General features: G+C 45.0%; 1 protein-coding gene across 3 annotated transcripts in view; it reads left to right on the forward strand.

Annotated features, from left to right (window-relative positions):
* intu (inturned planar cell polarity protein) overlaps positions 1-19667 on the forward strand; it is a 119691-nt gene that overhangs the window by 74542 nt on the left and 25482 nt on the right. For 2 of the 3 annotated variants that reach the window (XM_038792406.1, XM_038792403.1), the window contains exons 8-9: positions 397-586; positions 11625-11678. In XM_038792406.1, the coding sequence (XP_038648334.1) occupies positions 397-586; positions 11625-11678 (244 nt within the window). The remainder of the gene's footprint in view (positions 1-396; positions 587-11624; positions 11679-19667) is intronic. The other variant, XM_038792404.1, reaches the window with a different exon arrangement.

Below are 19667 nucleotides of genomic sequence, written 5' to 3' on the forward strand. Positions count from 1 at the left end.
TTGACAAACTCAGGCTAATTAACGCCTCAATTATTGTTTAGTTCTTTTTCCAATGATTCAACGTTCAGACCAAACATACCACAAATAGCTGGAAAAATAAATTGATGCTGAAGTGACTAATTATAGTGATCTACAAGAGGTCTTGATGAAGAAACCTTTTATCTAGACAAAAGAACAGATGGCGAGCAGTATTTATTTATAAAGCTTACACTTAAAAGTCACGGTTGAAAGCATCTTCTAAACATCATCTGATATTATCACTGAAGTGCTAGTTTATTGTATGATGAGTTATTGTAATTTTGCATATTTATTTTTGTAATTGTTCTGTTTCTAAACAGTTAAAGAAGTAATTTATTATTCACCCTCTTTAGTTCTAAATATCTTGCCCTCTTTCAGTGCCTTTTGCAAGTCGGAGAATGGTCCTCAGTTAGACCACTTTTTCAATCTGTACTTCCAACGAGCTATCCAGCCAGGAAAGTTAAACTGCAGGGCAAGTCCCAGTTCTCAGTGTTACAGTAGTTCGAGCGCGATGTTTATCGATGGTCTACCCGGTGTTCGCTGGCTTACGTTGCCTCAGGGTGTCAAGGTAAGCTAATTTTATTTGAAAGGCAGCTACAACCATTGCTTGCATTAAATCTTTTTTTACTCATTTTTTATTGTCTAACCTTAGCCTTCAAATACATATTGCCTATTGCATTATCGTATGAAAAGGTATTTTGCTTTGGTATTCACTATAGAGGACACAAGTAACATACCAGAAATAGCTGTAAATCAGGAAATGAAAGGGAAGGAGGAACTCGGGGAAAATTGGAATCACCAGGGAAATGGCATTGAGCAAATTGTTGGATCTGTGGGCTAACATTTCCTGGGTCCAGATGGACTTCAGCCTAAGCCCTTTGGCTAATGAGATTGTTGATGCTTCAATTTAAATTTTCCAAAATTCTCTAGATTCGTGGAGGGTTCTATTAGATTAGAAAATAGCAAATGTCATTATTATTTATTCAAAAAGACCAGGAAACTGAAAGCAGCAAACTATAGGCCAGTTAGCCTAATAACTGTCATAGGGAAAATGTTAGAAGCTATTATTAAAGATGTTATGGGAGGGCAGTTGGTAAAATTCAAGGCAATTGGACAGAGTCATCATGGTTTTATGAAAGGCAAGTCATGTTGCACCAATTTAGGGAATTTCTTTGAAGGAGTAATTTGCTGTGGATAAAGTGGAACCAGTGGATATACTAGACTTAGATTTGCAGATGGAATTTGATAAGGTGCCACATCAAAGGTCACAAAAGCTTGTGGTGTAGGGGTAACATGTTGGCATAGAATGAAGATTGGCTAGCTGGCAGGAAACCAAGTTGGCACAAATGGGTCTTTTTCTGGTTGGCAGGATGTGGTGTGCCACAGAGATCAGTGCTGATGCCTTAACCTTTTACAATGTATATAAATGACTTGGATGCAGGGACTGAATGTATAGGTGGGAAAGCTAGTGACAATGAGGAAATGAGAAATGTAAAAATGGATATGGATGGTTAGGTGAGTGGGCCAAAATTTGGCAGATGGAATTTAATGTGGATGAGTGTCAGGTTATCCATTTCATTCAGAGGAATAAAAAGGCAACCTATGATCTAAATGGAGAGAAACTTCTAAATGCTTCAGTACAGAGGCATCTGGATGTCCTCGTGCACGGATGGCAGAAAATTAGTATGCAGGTGCAGCAGGTAATGAGGAAGGTAAATGGAATTTTGGCATTCATTGCGAATGCAATAGTGTATAAAAGTAAGGAAGTCCTGTTGCAATAGTATGGAGCATTGGTGAGACCGTATCTGGAGTACTGCACACCGTTTTGGTCCCCTTACTTGAGGAAGGATGTGAATATGAAGGACTGAAGGATGGAAGAGAGTGTAGCCTTGCAACCTTGCTAATTCTGCTCATTTGCTATGTGTTTTTTTATTAACATGGATGAATGATGTTTCCATGACTGGAAAGTTTCGAAGTGAATAGATTTCACATCAGTTCAATGTGACTTGTGTTGCATAGTTTTAGTTTTTCATGTAACATCTTTTTCCTGTTAATGACATTTAAAATGTCCTTTTTCTTTTAGCATGTATGTTACCAACCATAATGTTCAAACAGCTATAATAATATTGCAGCACCTCAGGATGATTATGTAATAACATAAAATATTATGAATCTTTGCTTTGCATATGAAGGGAAATCCAGATACATTCCCTTAAACATAAAGTTCCATAATGCTAGCAGAAAGATGGGTCTGAATTTTACATGCCCCCAATGGGCATGGTACCCACAGGGATGGCATATAAAATGTGGTGGCACCCATTCCATCATCTTCCCACTCACCCCATAGTATGGGAGTTTGAGTAGGCACCAAATGGTCAGCTTGTTATCATATTTAAATGAACAATTAAGAGTCCATTGGTTTGTTATCAAGCCAATTGACCCTAATAATATGTTGCCCATGCCTTAAAATGTTTGCATGGATGGCAGAGGGGAGCCCAATTTTTCACATCCAGTTTCTAAGGGAGTTGGGGAGGTGGGTGATCGCTGTTGGGAGGGGGGGGTGCTCTTTTCTGATCGTGGGGCAGCTCCCCCTACGATTGAAGCCCCCCTTCCTTCGCACCTGCTCGTTCCCTTAAACCCACCTCCACTGCCCCTCTCCATAACCTATCCAAGCACTTGCTGCCCAAGACTCCGCATCTGCTCAGGGATCCGAGGCCTTTCTTCACCAGCAGTCCTGCAACAACCACTGATGCTTCCCTGATGCTACAAACCAATTGGTTTGGCTGGCAGTTCCAGAGTGCATGCTCTAATGAGGACCTCGAGTCTCACACAGTCCCTGTTAGTCAGCCCCACAGTGCTTTAGGGCTGCAGGACGGGTGGGCATGGAGCACATCGCCACCTGTTTTGTTCATCCCACGGTCTGTGTGGATCAAAAAAGTGGGCTAAAGAATGTGTCTGGAATTTTTTTTAAATCTTCAATGCCACTCACTGGCCTCTTGCTGCTATTGCATGTGATTTGTCCCAAGCCCTTCTCTAAAGCACAATGAGGAATGAACATTTAATTAAAAGGGGATAATGAACTTTTCATTGCAAGCGATATTAATTAATAAGGGAGAATTTCCATGCTTGCTGAGCAAAAAATGGATCTGAAATGTATTTTTCGCTTTGTTTTGATGCAAGTTTTTTGTGAAAGTAGTGTTTGAAATTCATTGCAGCTTGACTTGTTGATACACAATGATCAACCAATTCTTAACAAAAGCATAAGATGGCATGGAATCGGAGAGAAAAGCGCTATTCATCCCAATAGTCCACTATCAAAATTCATGTCACCTGATCATGGATTTATTGAACATAAGAACTAGGGGCAGGAGTAGACCATCTGCCCCCTAGAGCCTGCTCTGCCATTCAATAAGACCATGGCTGATCTTTTTGTGGACTCGGCTCCACTTACCCGCCCACTCACCATAATCCTTAATTCCTTTAATGTTAAAAAAAAATCTATCTAGCTTTGCTTTAAAAACATTCATAAAGGTAGCCTCACCGGCTTCACTGGGCAGGGAATTCCACAGATTCACAACCCTTTAGGTGAAGAGGTTCCTCCTTAACACAGTCCTAAAACTGCTTCCCCTTATTTTGAGGCTATGTCCCCTAGTTCTGATTTCACCCGCCAGTGGAAACAACCTCCCTACTTTTATCTGTTCCCGTCATAATTTTATATGTTTCCATAAGATCCCCCCTCATTCTTCTAAATTCCAATGAGTATAGTCCCAGTCTTCTCTGTCTCTGCTCAAAAGCCGGAATCAATTCTCGAATCAACCTAGTGAATCTCCTCTGCACCTCCTCCAATGAAAGTACATCCTTTCCTTTCTTAAGTAAGAAGACCAAACTATACACAATACTTCAGGTATGGCCTCACCAGCACCCTATACAGCTGCAATATAACCTCCCTGTTTTTAAACTCCATCCCTCTAGCAATGAAGGGCAAAATTCCATTCGCCTTTTAATTACCTGCTGTACCTGGAAAAACAAACTTTTTACGATTCATGCACAAGGACACCCAGGTCCCTCTGCACGGCAGCATGCTACAATGTTTTACCATTTAAACAACAGTCCATTTATAGTCCATCCTACCAAAATGGATGACCTCACATTTACCAACATTGTATTCCGTCTGCCAGACCCTTGCCCACTCACTTAAACTATCTATATCCCTCTGCAGACATTCAGTGTCTTCTGCACACTTGGCTCTACCACTCATCTTTGCAAACTTTGACACATTACACTTGATCTCCCACTCCAAATCATCAATGTAAATTGTAAACAATTGCGGGTCCAACACTGATGCCTGAGGCACACCACTAGCCACTGATTGCCAACCAGAAAAACACCCATTTATCCCCACTCTTTGCTTTCTGTTAGTTAACCAATCCTCTATCCATGCTAATACATTACCCGTAACATTGTGCACCGTTATCTTGTACACCTGCTTTTTGCAGCCAGTCTCTTGAGAAAAAAGTTTTTGTTAATTTTTTCACCCCCTAGCTGATTAAGAATCGATCTTGCTGTGCCCTAAATAATCAAATCCCGCAAATAAAAAAATAAAATAGGAACATTCCCTAGTAGACTAAGGAGTGAGGAGTGGATTCTCTGAAAATGTACCAGGCTTTCTCTAGATTTATTTTTACAAAGCTTCATGGAAGTGCTGTGTATATATTGCCTGCCAACTTGTTTCTTTCAAATCAACCCACATAACATAAGAACATAAGAACTAGGAGCAGGAGTAGGCCATCTGGCCCCTCGAGCCTGCTCCGCCATTCAATTAGATCATGGCTGATCTTTTGTGGTCTCAGCTCCACTTTCCGGCCCGAACACCATAACCCTTAATCCCTTTATTCTTCAAAAAACTATCTATCTTTACCTTAAAAACATGTAATGAAGGAGCCTCAACTGCTTCACTGGGCAAGGAATTCCATAGATTCACAACCCTTTGGGTGAAGAAGTTCCTCCTAAACTCAGTCCTAAATCTACTTCCCCTTATTTTGAGGCTATGTCCCCTAGTTCTGCTGTCACCCACCAGTGGAAACAACCTGCCTGCATCTATCCTATCTATTCCCTTCATAATTTTAAATGTTTCTATAAGATCCCCCCTCATCCTTCTAAATTCCAACGAGTACAGTCCCAGTCTACTCAACCTCTCCTCATAATCCAACCCCTTCAGCTCTGGGATTAATCTAGTGAATCTCCTCTGCACACCCTCCAGCGCCAGTAAGTCCTTTCTCAAGTAAGGAGACCAAAACTGAACACAATACTCCAGATGTGGCCGCACTAACACCTTATACAATTGCAACATAACCTCCCTAGTCTTAAACTCCATCCCTCTAGCAATGAAGGACAAAATTCCATTCGCCTTCTTAATCACCTGTTGCACTTGTAAACCAACCTTCTGTGACTCATGCACTAGCACACCCAAGTCTCTCTGAATAGCGGTATGTTTTAATATTGTATCGTTTAAATAATAATCCCGTTTGCTGTTATTCCTACCAAAATGGATAACCTCACATTTGTCAACATTGTATTCCATCTGCCAGACCCTAGCCCATTCACTTAACCTATCCAAATCCCTCTGCAGACTTCCAGTATCCTCTGCACTTTTCGCTTTACCACTCATCTTAGTGTCATCTGCAAACTTGGACACATTGCCCTTGGTCCCCAACTCCAAATCATCAATGTAAATTGTGAACAATTGTGGGCCCAACACGGATCCCTGAGGGACACCACTAGCTACTGATTGCCAACCAGAGAAACACCCATTTATCCCAACTCTTTGCTTTCTATTAATTAACCAATCCTCTATCCATGCTACTACTTTACCCTTAATGCCATGCATCTTTATCTTATGCAGCAACCTTTTGTGTGGCACCTTGTCAAAGGCTTTCTGGAAATCCAGATATACCACATCCATCGGCTCCCCGTTATCTACTGCACTGGTAATGTCCTCAAAAAATTCCACTAAATTAGTTAGGCATGACCTGCCCTTTACGAACCCATGCTGCGTCTGCCCAATGGGACAATTTCTATCCAGATGCCTCGCTATTTCTTCCTTGATGATAGATTCCAGCATCTTCCCTACTACCGAAGTTAAGCTCACTGGCCTATAATTTCCTGCTTTCTGCCTACCTCCTTTTTTAAACAGTGGCGTCACGTTTGCTAATTTCCAATCCACCGGGATCACCCCAGAGTCTAGTGAATTTCGGTAAATTATCACTAGCGCATCTGCAATTTCCCTAGCCATCTCTTTTAGCACTCTGGGATGCAGTCCATCAGGGCCAGGAGACTTGTCTACCTTTAGCCCCATTAGCTTGCCCATCACTCCCTCCTTAGTGATAACAATCCTCTCAAGGTCCTCACCTGTCATAGCCTCATTTCTATCAGTCACTGGCATGTTATTTGTGTCTTCCACTGTGAAGACCGACCCAAAAAACCTGTTCAGTTCCTCAGCCATTTCCTTATTTCCCATTATTAAAACTCCCTTCTCATCCTCTAAAGGACCAATATTTACCTTAGCCATTCTTTTTTGTCTTATATATTTGTAAAAACTTTTACTGTCTGTTTTTATATTCTGAGCAAGTTTACTCTCATACTCTATCTTACTCTTCTTTATAGCTTTCTTAGTAGCTTTCTGTTGCCCCCTAAAGATTTCCCAGTCCTCTAATCTCCCAGCAATCTTTGCCACTTTATATGCTTTTTCCTTCAATTTGATACTCTCACTTATTTCCTTAGATATCCATGGTCGATTTTCCCTCTTTCTTCCGTCCTTCCTTTTTGTTGGTATAAACCTTTGCTGAGCACTGTGAAAAATCGCTTGGAAGGTTCTCCACTGTTCTTCAACTGTTCCACCATAAAGTCTTAGCTCCCAGTCTACCTTAGCTAGTTCTTCTCTCATCCCCTTGTAATCTCCTTTGTTTAAACACAAAACACTAGTATTTGATTTTACTTTCTCACCCTCCATCTGTATTTTAAATTCCACCATATTGTGGTCGCTCCTTCCGACAGGATCCCTAACTATGAGATCATGAATCAATCCTGTCTCATTACACAGGACAAGATCTAGGACCGCTTGTTCCCTCGTAGGTTCCATTACATACTGTTCTAGGAAACTATCGCGGATACATTCTATAAACTCCTCCTCAAGGTTGCCTTGACCGACCTGGTTAAACCAATCGACATGTAGATTAAAATCCCCCATGATAACTGCTGTACCATTTCTACATGCATCAGTTATTTCTTTGTTTATTGCCTGCCCCACCATATCGTTACTATTTGGTGGCCGATAGACTACTCCTATCAGTGACTTTTTCGCCTTACTATTCCTGATTTCCACCCAAATGGATTCAACCTTATCAGTTGTCATCCCTTACTATTGCCCGGATGTCATCCTTAAATAACAGAGCAACACCACCTCCCTTACCATCCACTCTGTCCTTCCGAATAGTTTGATACCCTCGGATATTTAACTCCCAGTCGTGACCATCCTTTAACCATGTTTCAGTAATGGCCACTAAATCATAGTCATTTACGATGATTTGTGCCATCAACTCATTTACTTTATTCCGAATACTACGAGCATTCAGGTAAAGTACACTTATGTTGGTTTTTTTACCTCTGTTTTGAATGTTAACATCTCCAGTTTTATTCCTTTTGTTATTACTGGGCCTATTCACTGAGCTCCCCTCAAGTCACTGTACCTTGTACTGTCGTCCTTTTAGATTTTTGACTATGTCTTCTCTGCCTTGCACTTTTCCCCTTCCTTTTGCTTCTGTCCCTGTTTTACTACCTTCCAACTTCCTGCATCGGTTCCCATCCCCGTGCCACATTAGTTTAAACCCTCCCCAACAGCTCTAGAAAACAACCCCCCCCCCCAGGACATCGGTTCCAGTCCTGCCCACGTCTGGTTTGTACTGGTCCCACCTCCCCCAGAACCGGTCCCAATGCCCCAGGAATTTGAATCCCTCCCTCTTGCACCATCTCTCGAGCCACGCATTCATCCTATCTATCCTGACATTCCTACTCTGACTAGCTCGTGGCACTGGTAGCAATTCTGAGATTACTACCTTTGAGGTCCTACTTTTTAGTTTAACTCCTAACTCCCTGAATTCGGCTTGTAGGACCTCATCCCGTTTTTTACCTATATTGTTGGTGCCTGTGTGCACCACGACAGCTGGCTGTTCACCCACCCACCCCCCCCCCCCCCCCCCCCCCCCCCCCCCACAGAATGACCTGCAGCCGCTCTGAGACATCCTTGACCCTTGCACCAGGGAGGCAACATACCGCCCTGGAGTCTCGATTGCGTCCACAGAACCGCCTGTCTATTCCCCTTACGATCGAGTCCCCTATCACTATAGCCCTGCCATTTTTCTTCCTGCTGTGCAGCAGAGCCAGCCACGGTGCCATGAACCTGGCTGCTGCTGCCTTCCCCTGGTGAGCCATCTCCCTCAACAGTATCCAAAGCGGTATATCTGTTTTGCGGGGAGATGACCGCAGGGGACACCTGCACTGCCTTCCTACTCTTGCTCTTTCTTTTGGTCACCCATTTTCTATCTCCCTCAGTAACCTTTACCTGCGGTGTGACCAACTCGCTAAACGTGCTATCCACGACCTCCTGAGCATCGCGGATGCTCAAAGTGAGTCCATCCGCAGCTCCAGAGCCGTCAAGCGGTCTAACAAGAGCTGCAACTGAACACACTTGTTGCACGTGAAGGAGCCAGGGACAGTGGACGTGTCCCTGAGCTCCCACATCGCACACGAGGAGCATGACACGGGTCTGGGATCTCCTGCCATGTCTTAAACCCTTGGTAACTTAAACAACTAGAATTTCAAAATAAAAATAAATAAATTAGACAATGAAAAGAAAAAGAGAAACTACTTACCAGTCACTTACCAGGGTTGAAAAGCACCTCCTCACACTCTGCACCAAATTACCTCACTGCACCAAATTACCAAGTTTCAATCCCCCACTCTGGATGAGTCTCACTCCGGATGTGTCTCCTGGAAAAGTGCTAGCTTACTGTGTGCGCTGTCTGTCTGTCTTTTATACAGACCTCAGCTAACCAATGACTCAAAAAATACCTTAACTTCAAAGAGAAGAATACAATGTGCCCCTAAACAGGCCTCAGGTGATTGACAGATAACTGCCTCTCAGCAATTAGGGTGGGGGCAGCTTCAACCAATCAGACACTAAGCTCCACACTGCACTTTTAACTGAAAAACAGCAGAATTAGATTTTCCACTTACCTTTGCTGATTTACCTCACTGCACCAAATTACCAAGGTTACCAACATGAGGCTTAGTTCTGTAATTTAATAATTGTTTAAAGGACCTTTTGACCAGTTGAAGCCTAGCTAAAGTCAATCTTGGATTACTTTATCTTCCAAGATATTTAGATGATCTTGTATTTTTCTTCCTCTACCTGTGTCAATTTTTCCAAAACCTTTTCATTCTCCAACTTAGTATGATTATCTAATTGTGACTCTGGTTCACTTCTAGTGTAGCCCATAGTGACCTGCACTGAATTTTTCCTCCCTGTGGAGTATGTCTTGCTTTTCCATGATGTGATGATACAAATTAGTGAATAGTGGATGTTTCATTCTGTGCCACACCATTGTTGACTGTTTTTAAAATCTAGATTTTTCTAATTTTTTTCCCTCCATTAACTAACTATACTCATCGATATACGTCATAAATTAGGCACACCATTTTATGAAATATAAACTGCTGTTAGGTGCAAAAGTATTGCTGTCTCTTACAAATACATACCCCATCAGCAGCATAGTTGAAAAACTACTTGCCTTTCTTCGTGTTGTCAGTAAAACTTCAGACAAATAATCAGTTTATTACTCATAATGTTTTACCCAGGTGCCTTTCTTTGCGAGATGAACAAAGAACAAATACAAGTATATGATTCACAAATTGATTATTAAACACGGTAGTGGTGGCGACCCTGCGGGGCCAGTGGAGGAGGCATGTGGGGGAGATGGGGGCGTCTGTCTGGGCGCCAATCTGCGACAACCATCGGTTTGCCCCCGGCAGAATGGATGGGGGGTTCCGAGTATGGCGGCGAGCAGGGGCGGGAAGGGTGGGTGATATGTTCCTGGAAGGGAGCTTTGCGAGTTTGAGGAGCTTGGAGGAGAAATTTGGGTTGGTAAGGGGAAATGATTTTAGATACCTACAGTTGCGGGACTTTGTTCGTAGACAGGTCCCATCTTTCCCGCGCCTCCCGCCAATGGGGATCCTAGACAGAATAGTCTCTGGGAGAGACGAAGGGGAGGGTAGAGTCTCGGGTATTTATAAGGTGCTCATGAGGGAGGAAGGGTCCCAGACAGAGGAACTGAAACTTAAATGGGAGAAGGAGATAGGCGGGGAAATGGAGGATGGGCTGTGGGCAGAGGCCCTGAGTATGGTAAACTCGACCGCGACATGTGCTAGGCTCGGGCTGATCCAATTTAAGGTCGTTCACCGGGCCCATATGATGGTGGCTCGGATGAGCAAATTTTTCGGGATAGAGGACAAATGCGCTAGGTGCGCGGGAGGACCAGCGAACCATGTTCACATGTTCTGGGCATGCCCTGAGCTGAGGGGGTACTGGGAGGGATTTGCGGGGGTCATGTCCCAGGTGCTAAAAACAAGGGTGGTGATGAGTCCAGGGGTGGCAATTTTTGGGGTTTCGGACGACCCGGGCGTCCAGGGGGAGAAAGAGGCCGATGTGTTGGCCTTTGCTTCCCTGATAGCCCGGCGACGAATATTATTGGCGCGGAGGGACTCGAAGCCCCCGAAGACTGAGTGGTGGCTTGCGGACTTGTCGAGTTTCTTGGGGATGGAAAAAATTAAGTTCGCCTTGAGGGGATCTGTGCAGGGGTTCACCCGGAGGTGGCAACCATTTATTGACTTCTTTGCGGGAGAGTGAGCGTCAGCAGGGGGGTGGGGGGGTAAGAGTAGAGTAGGAGGGAAAATATGGCGGGTAGTACCGGTGGGAGGGGAGCGGGCTTGTGCAATATGTTACGGTGGAAGTATTGAAAGTATGTGGATGTTTGCACATTTTTGCCTTTTTTGCATCCTTTCTGATGATGTCTGTAACTGTTTATAAAGCAAAAAACTACCTCAATAAAATTGTTTATTTAAAAAAAAGGGTCTTTGACTTATGGATGTTGTTAGGAAAGTTACTAAGGATTAGCTATAGAGTACTGTATCTTTGGGGGGTTATTAAAGTTGGTAGTTGATGAGATGTTTACTGTGTGTTTCTAAAATGTTAACTGGATTCATAGAATAAACATTGTTTATGTTTAAAAATACTTTAGATCTCTGCTGCATGACATCTGTAAAGTGAGCCCTTGTGCTCCCCATAACCAAAATCTATTAAATGTTGTGTGGTCAGGTGAACTCCATGATATACTTTGATGTTCTCTAAACCCTGGCACATAATAGAAGTCACCTGTTACTTTTCATGTGCTAAGTGGAGAGATGCCTCCAAAAAAATTTTTTCAATGGGTTTAGTGATTCTGGCATGTATTTTCCTTTAATTGCACCCTAAATTCTAATTATTCCAATTTCAGGTGGATATTGATACTGCACTGAGTGATCTAGAATCAGCAGACTTTGGAGAACTGGTAATAAAACTACAATAATGTGCAACACTTGAACATCATCTCATGTACTTACGTACGGGCAGCACGGTAGAATAGTGGTTAGCACAGTTGCTTCACAGCTCCAGGGTCCCATGTTTGATTCCCAGCTTGGGTCACTGTCTGTGCGGAGTCTGCACGTTCTCCCCATGTCTGCGTGGGTTTCCTGCGGGTGCTCCGGTTTCCTCCCACCGTCCAAAGATGTACAGGATAGGTGGATTGGCCATGATAAATTGCCCTTTGTGTCCAAAAAGATTAAGTGGGGGTTACGAGGATAAGGTAGAGTCGTGGACTTGAGTAGGGTGCTTTTTGTAAGGGCCGGTGCAGACTCGATGGGCCGAATGGCCTCCTTCCGCACTGTAAATTGTATAATTTTATGAATCTCGGTTGTGTTCAAAGTAAAACTAGTTGCTCATATTTGCATTCATAATTTAACACAAATATCAGGTGCCCTCTTTGGAGGGAACATAATATGTGATGGTGGTGAAAGAGCTTAGAAACTATACAGAATTAAGGAAACATTTACATCAATATGATGAAAAATCTTACATTTAAATATGTCCATGTCATATGGGAAACAGTACATCACACTTGCATAGTGTCCTCGACAAAACAAATTAACCATGCCAGACCAGGAGGAAAAGCTATCTGTCATGGACCACCAGCCTACAAAAGCAGGCTGTTGAATTTTTCTATTCCACAATTCCTCTTGGGGTGTCAGTAGCCATATTTTAAGCGGATATTCCTTGACTCTACTGTAAGTCAGTTTCAAGGTTTGAAGAGATTAGAAGGCGGGCTGTCACAGGCCAAAAAGAATCATGGCAGCTGCAGGAAATCTTGTGATACTTGCATGAACACCTTGTAGTTGCACACACAAGCTACATACTGATGCAGTGGCAGGTCTTGTAGTTCATGAATAATCCAAGGTGATCTTGGGTTCTCTTAATTGCCTCATGCTTGCACTTGATATCTCAATGCCTGTGGGAAGCCAGCTAGAGCTGCAAACCCTAAGCACCGGCTCACTCTACCTGGCATTGTAAGTGGGAAAGTTGACACATTTGTCTTCCCTGGCAAAAAAGCAGTCACCTATCTTTTGCAATGAATTGAAAATGTCTCCAGTAGCGCCCCGGAAGGATCCTGGGCAAAGAAGGTGGCAATGGTGACTTGGACAGCTGCTAGTGAAACATGGACGCCAGGCCCTATTGACAGCATTGGACTCCAAATGTCTGCTACTACCTGTGGCAAGTCCATTAGACTCCTGAGACACTGGTGTTCCAGCATGTTGAGGAAGGTTAACCTGTGTCTGTATATCCAGTGTGCTGGATATTGTTTTCTGCGAGCTGCATCTCTCAACTCATTCTTCCCAAATGTGGAGCGACAGGTCTGTGAGGAGCAGGTTGGTGCTGCTGGTCATCTTGGTCCTCATCTGCGGTCTGAATTAAAGTCATATCAGCAACATCCATATTGATTTAATAAATCATTGCTCCAAAGTGGCAATCTAATATACAAACCTCAAGTTGTAAAGTAACCTCCCAGAGTAGATACTGTAAACAAAGCCTTTCACACAGCAGGTAAGAAAGCAACTGAGCGGTGCTCGTATTATTGACATATTTCCTTGTCTACAGGCTCCTTATTTGCTCCTGGATTCCTGCTTTGCTTACGCTGGAAATTTCCAGGAAGTTTGGGAAACTCTTGGACCCATAGTTAAATTGCAAAAGCCCTGACTTGGTGTTCGCAAGTGCCACTAAATCCACATGGTAGATCTCTTTCACCTTGGGTGACTGTGTATAGCGTTTGCACGGAAACCCTACACTGTAGAACAAAGTATAAATTAATAATTAATAGCATTTTATAAGAAAGGTACTGCTATAATCATTTTACTCCTGGTTGATTGGACAGGTCAAATTTGGTAAAGGTAGTCTTGAGGATGAGTTCATAGATTGTGTTTAAGCAGTTTCTTAGAACAATATATTCTGAAACCAGCCAGGGAACAGGCTGTTTTAGACTTGGTAATGTGTAATGAGATGGATTAATTAATCATAAAATCCTTACAGTGGCCCATTGAGTCTGCATCGGCCCTCCAAAAGGGCTCTGTACCCAGGTCCACTCCCCATTCCATCCCGTCCTATTTCTGTAACCTAACCTGGACATTCCTGGACACTAAGAGGTAATTTAACAAGGCCAATCCATCTAACCCACTCATTTTTGGACTGCAGGAGGAAACCAGAATACCTGGAGGAAACCCACACAGACACTGAGAAAATGTGCAAACGTTGTACACAGTCACCCAAGGTGAAAGAGATCTACCATGTGGATTTAGTGGCACTTGCGAACACTAAAACTCAGTAGAAATTTGAGTTAAAACTTCTCGGGTGCAAATAAGAATCATTTATTGCCTCTATTTGATCACAATTGAGAATCACTTCATTCTTATTCTCCAATAAGTCCGGTTAGCAAAAAGGACTTAAAGAGAAGCAAATTGTACACAATTTAATTTTTGAAATAATACAGAAATGGTTTCTTGCTTACGGCAAACAGCTTGCCGTAAGCAAGAAACCAGCTCAAGAGTTAGAGTGGGAAAATGAAAGTATAAAGATGGAGAATAGTTTAGATCAAAGTATAGAATGATCCGGATAAAAATGGCCATACAGACCCTCACCGTTATACTAAATCATATCAGTCTTTAGCCATCTACCTACACCCCTATGTAATCCTAATTGGTTTGGGTTAGAATCAAATGAGTTTGATTTGACGGTCAGCTGTCAATCTTCAATATGCAGCATTGGCTTTAATTGTTTCATGTCTGAATTCTTGTACATGTTATGGAATGTGATATTGTGCTGTCATTGCGACCATCTTAAACTGGTCTTCTGCTGACTTAGCTGTTATCACCATTATGAACAATGGTGCCTTCATATTACTGTGGCGTTGCTATGGTGTTGCTATGTCCTTGATCCGACAGCACAAGTAATGTCAAACTATCTTGCAAATGTGCTGTTTTAATCTATAATGGAATTATGCTGTGGCATGCTGTTTTGTTGAAGCTGTATGTTTTGAAATGACCTGCGGTTATGAGTGAATTTAAAATGAGTATTTAGAAAGACTGGGCTTAATATTTACGCTAACTAGCTATCTTTTACCTATCGGGTGTATTAGAAAATAGTTGGCTTCTACACAAGGCCAGAATTCAATCTGGAGAAATTAAGAGTATGAGGAAAAACTAGCAAGAAAGATAAAAACAGACAGTAAAAGTTATAAAACAGAAAAGAGTAGCTAAAGTTATCATAGAAACCCCGCAGTGCAGAAGGAGGCCATTCGGCCCATCAGATCTGCATCAACCCTCCGAAGGAGCACTTTATCTAGGTCCACTCCCCAGCCCGCCTCACCCTATCGCACCCCGTAACCTAACCTGCACATTCCTGGACACTCGGGTTCATTTTAGCATGGGCAATCCACCTTAAGGACACATCTTTGGACTGCGGGAGGAAAACCACACAGACACAGGGAGAAAGTGCAAACTCCATACAGTCACCCAAGGCTGGAATTGAACCCAGGTCCCTGGCACTGTGAGTGGGAATCATGGGAAATGACAAAATGGCAGAAATGTTGAACAAGCATTTGGGGTGGGATTCTGTTTCAGAAACTAAGTGTTGACACCGGGACTGAATCGGTGGACTTCTACTAAATTGGCACCGGTCCTGGAGCAATTCATGATCCGTTAATGGGCTAGCACTGGCGCCACGTGGAACTCAATCGATTCCAATGAGAAACAGTGTCTGATTCAACGGACTTGAGATTGCCACTCGAGAGGCTTGTGAGCTGCAGCTGCATATTAGCACTCCACTCATCCCAGCCACCAAGATAACAACACAAAGAGTGGCACTTGGTATGTGGATGCAGAGCTGGCGACCCTGCTGGACATCGTGGAGGAAAGGTGGGTCACCCTGTTCCCGGGGTGGGAAGGAGGTTGCCACCCACCTCCTTACACTGGGCCTGGGCACAGGTGGCAGAGATGGTGAATGCAGTGGCCCCTACTGTCAGGACCGTACAGCAGTGCTGGAAGAATTGCACAACCTCCTCAGGGTGGCCAGGGTGAGTAGGCATGGCCACAAAGGCCACCAGTTGCCCCCCTCTTGTGCTGCACCTGTTTGACTGCCTAACACTGTGTGCTTTCTGTCTCTTCTGCAGTCTCTGAAGTATAGGTACAACCACTGTGCTGTTAGGGAGGGAGTTCCAGGATTTTGCCCCAGCGACAGTGAAGGAACAGCAATATATTTCCAAGTCAGGATAGTGAGTGACTTGGAGGGGAACGTCCAGATTGTGGTGTTCCCAAGTATCTGCTGCTCTTGTCCTTCTAGATGGTAGTGGACGTGGGTTTGGAAGGTGCTGTCTACAGAACCTTGGCGAGTTCCTGCAGTCCATCTTGTAGATGGTACACATGGCTGCCACTGTTTGTCGGTGGTGGAGGGAGTGAAAGTTTTTGGAAAGAGTGCCAATCAAGTGGGCTGCTTTGTCCTGGATGGTGTTGAGCTTCTTGAGTATTGTTGAGCTGCACTCATCCAGGCAAGTGGACAGTATTCAATTACGCTCCTCACTTGGGGGGGGATGAGTTACTGATGGTAGGATTCCTAGTCATTGACCTGCCCTGGTAGCTACAGTATTAATATGACTAATACAGTTCAGTTTTTGATCAATGGAATCCCCAAAATGTTGATTGTATCTCCCAATACCCTCCACCATCCCAGAGACACGCGCCTCGGTTGGATATGTTAGTGAAGGGGCCCCTGGGGCTCAATCTTGTGCGGACTATACACGTGCAACGGTACATCGGGTAGAGGTAGGAACCCCCGAAGGGTCAGAGGGTGGCCCGACCCCAAGGACTAGCTGCCCTCCAGAAGGGAATTGGGCTTCTGGAAAGGGCAGTCTTATTGATAGTGAAGATGCAGACACAGAGCCAGGGACTGCTTGAGGGGCTGTCAGCATTTATCTAGCGCCTGCAGGTGCAGTTGGAGGAGTCCAACCGTCTGCAGCGGCAGGAAGAGGTGCCGACCATGCGTCCTACCCAGGCCAGCACTGCACGGTTGGTGTCCGCAGTGGAGGTCTTGGGGCGAAGGTATAGGCCTTGGGTCAGGATGTCCAAGGATGGGGCACTCTGTGCGCGCAGCAGCCAAGGCACAGGACAGGGCTACCCTGTCCCAGGCAGCTATGCTACTTTGACATTGCAGTGGCGCTCCAGAGCTTGCCCCAGTCACAAGGAGTTATGGCTGAGGGCTTCGACGGCATTGTCTGGGCGCTGGTTGATCCGAGCCAGTCCCACTGGGAGGTGGCACAGTCACACCGCCCCTCTGCTGTGTGATGATGTGGAGGACGGAGTAGGCCACCACGATTTTGAGAGACCCTTCTAGTGCTAAACTGAAGGACCCTTCTCGAGGGGTCCAGGCACCTGAACCGCATCTTCAGGATGCCGATGCACCGCTCGTTCAAGCCTCTGGTCACTGTATGGAGATTGGTGTAGGGATCTCCGCGTCGGTCTGGCCTCCGGATAGGCGTCATCATCCATGACCGCAACGGATAACTCCTGTTGCCCAAGAGTCATCTCCTCAGCCTGGGGTGCACCTCGAAGGTATCAGGAACCATCGAGTGTGCCAGAATGAAGACGTTGTGCACGCTGCCCAGGTATCGGGCGCAGACGTGCATGATGTGCAGTTCATGGACACACACCAGCTGCATGTTTATCGAATGGTTTCTGAAGACCAGCACGCCATTGGCTGGTGGTCATAGGAGGGTATGCATCTCCTTGGGCCTGGGGCATCCCGCCGATGCCCGGACACCCTGATGGGTTCGGTCCACATTGAAATTGATATTTTATGCTGAGCAGGCATATAGAGCCTCCGCGATGACGTGAAGACCCCTGTGCTCCGAGGTTTGTGAGATCCCAGACGGGTCACCAATCGTCGCTTGGAAGGACCCCATGACATAAAGGTTCACGGTAACCATCACCTTGATGGCTACCAGGAGTGGATATCCTCCACCATATCCCCATGGTTCCAGGTGCGTCATGAGCAGGCAGATATGTCGCACTGTCTCTGTTCAGCCGGAGTCTTCAATGGAATGCCAGTCCGGCGGGTCTCAAATGACAGGCGCTGCCAATACACACAAGGCCTGGTGCAGTTCCTCCTTGGCCTGTTGGGTGGCAGGCTCTCCATTCTCATCGGCTGCCTCCTGTACCTCTGAGACAGACTCCGCCACTGCAGAGCCCTCCCCAAGCAGCTCCTGCTCATAACAGTCTTGGTGCATCACCTAGGGTTGCGGCGACTAGGATGATGGCAACCGTTCCTGATTGGATTCTGAAGTCCGTTGACTGCAGGGGGTGAAAGGCAGACATGTTAGCATGGTGTATTCCCCCGTGCGCAATCAGGTCCAATGGGCTACGCTGTTGCCCCGGCCTACATTGCAGCCTCTGTCCTCGGATGTCCCCCACCGACATGTCCTGTCAGTACCATGAGGGCCTCTGGCACCAACATCCGTCCCTCCCGGCAGATCGCTAGTGGCTGGCGCTACTCATGCCAGTGGTACCATGTGGCCCCCATCCGGGGAGCTACTGTGGGCGACCCCCTTGGGTGGGCCACGTGATATCCAGCCGACAGGTGGCATCCATATGGCAGATGCCACTCTGCGCAGCCACGGGCAGCCATTGGGGTGTGCAGAAAGATGGCTGCCTTGTAAGCCACGGTAATGGCGGTCTGTGCCCCACCGGACCCTATCGGCAGCCCACGGTCGTGCCTCTGGAAACATGACCTACCTACTCTCTCTCTCACAGGCCACGCCGCCTGTTTCCTGATTTTTAAAGCCACAAATGAACCTCGCCCTTGGTAATTCCTCCTGGCAGAGGCAGAGCTTTCCAGGGACCCTGGAGAATACCGGGTTGGTATGCCAACAGTGTTTACTGTAAGTGTGGAGTAGAATGCATTGACACCGCTGTCGAGGTACCGGAGCATGGCATTCCGTTGGGTGCCCGGTGTTGGCTATGATTTTCGGCTTATGCGCGATTCTCCGCCCACTCGTGTTTTGCAATTCTGTCGTCGCTGGACGGAGAATCCTGCCTATTGTATTCGTCTTCCAGGTGGAAGAATCAAAAAGTATCCCAAGAACGTAGAAAAACAAGCGACAAAGTAGGGAGGTGGGGGGAAAAAAAAGCAGTGAGAATTCCCAGGACTTGATTTCCTGTATCATCGGATGTTAAAGTAAGTGGCTGCAGAGATAGTGAATGTATTGGTCGTAATTTTCCAAAATTCCCTCGATTGGAAAACCCCAAATGTAATTAAGAAAGAATGGAAATGACAAAAAATTAATTATAGACCCTTAGCCTAATCTGTTCCTGGAAAAATACTGGAATCCATTATTTAGTAGTTTGGTAGTACAGAACTTGAATAATGCTGGAAAGAAAGATTGTTGCAGAAACTTTTCGACTTTCACTTATCAGGGGAAATGCAAGAATGCCAAATTTCAAACCATCACAATGGGTGCTGATCCACTAGCAAGTCAGCTCTGATTGGTAGAGGCATTGCATGAAGAAAGCAACAGGAGAAGGCTCCCCAAGCTCCCGGGTAATTTGAAAAAGATGTAAGGCTTGAACATATTCCTTCACTTTTCTGAGAATGGGTCCCTGCATACGAATATACATTGCTTCTAGCAAGTGTCTTACGAGGTCAACTAATAATGTTGAATTGGGTAAATTGATTAAATTGGTTATTTGTGTATCAATTGGCGCACTCAGGATTGTTGAGCAAATTCTGCCCAATCACTGAATCATATCTAAAAGTAGACATTTTATTTTGTATTCTGTAAGCAGAGTCTGGTTGATTACAGACCATCTTCAATGACAGGCCGGCAATGCTCAGCAGCACTACTGGGGGAGCCATAACTGTTGCTGGTGCTACATCCACCTGCGGCCTTGGATTGAGGAGGATCCAG

Source organism: Scyliorhinus canicula, chromosome 3, assembly GCF_902713615.1.
Source record: "Scyliorhinus canicula chromosome 3, sScyCan1.1, whole genome shotgun sequence".
Lineage (NCBI taxonomy): Eukaryota > Metazoa > Chordata > Chondrichthyes > Carcharhiniformes > Scyliorhinidae > Scyliorhinus > Scyliorhinus canicula.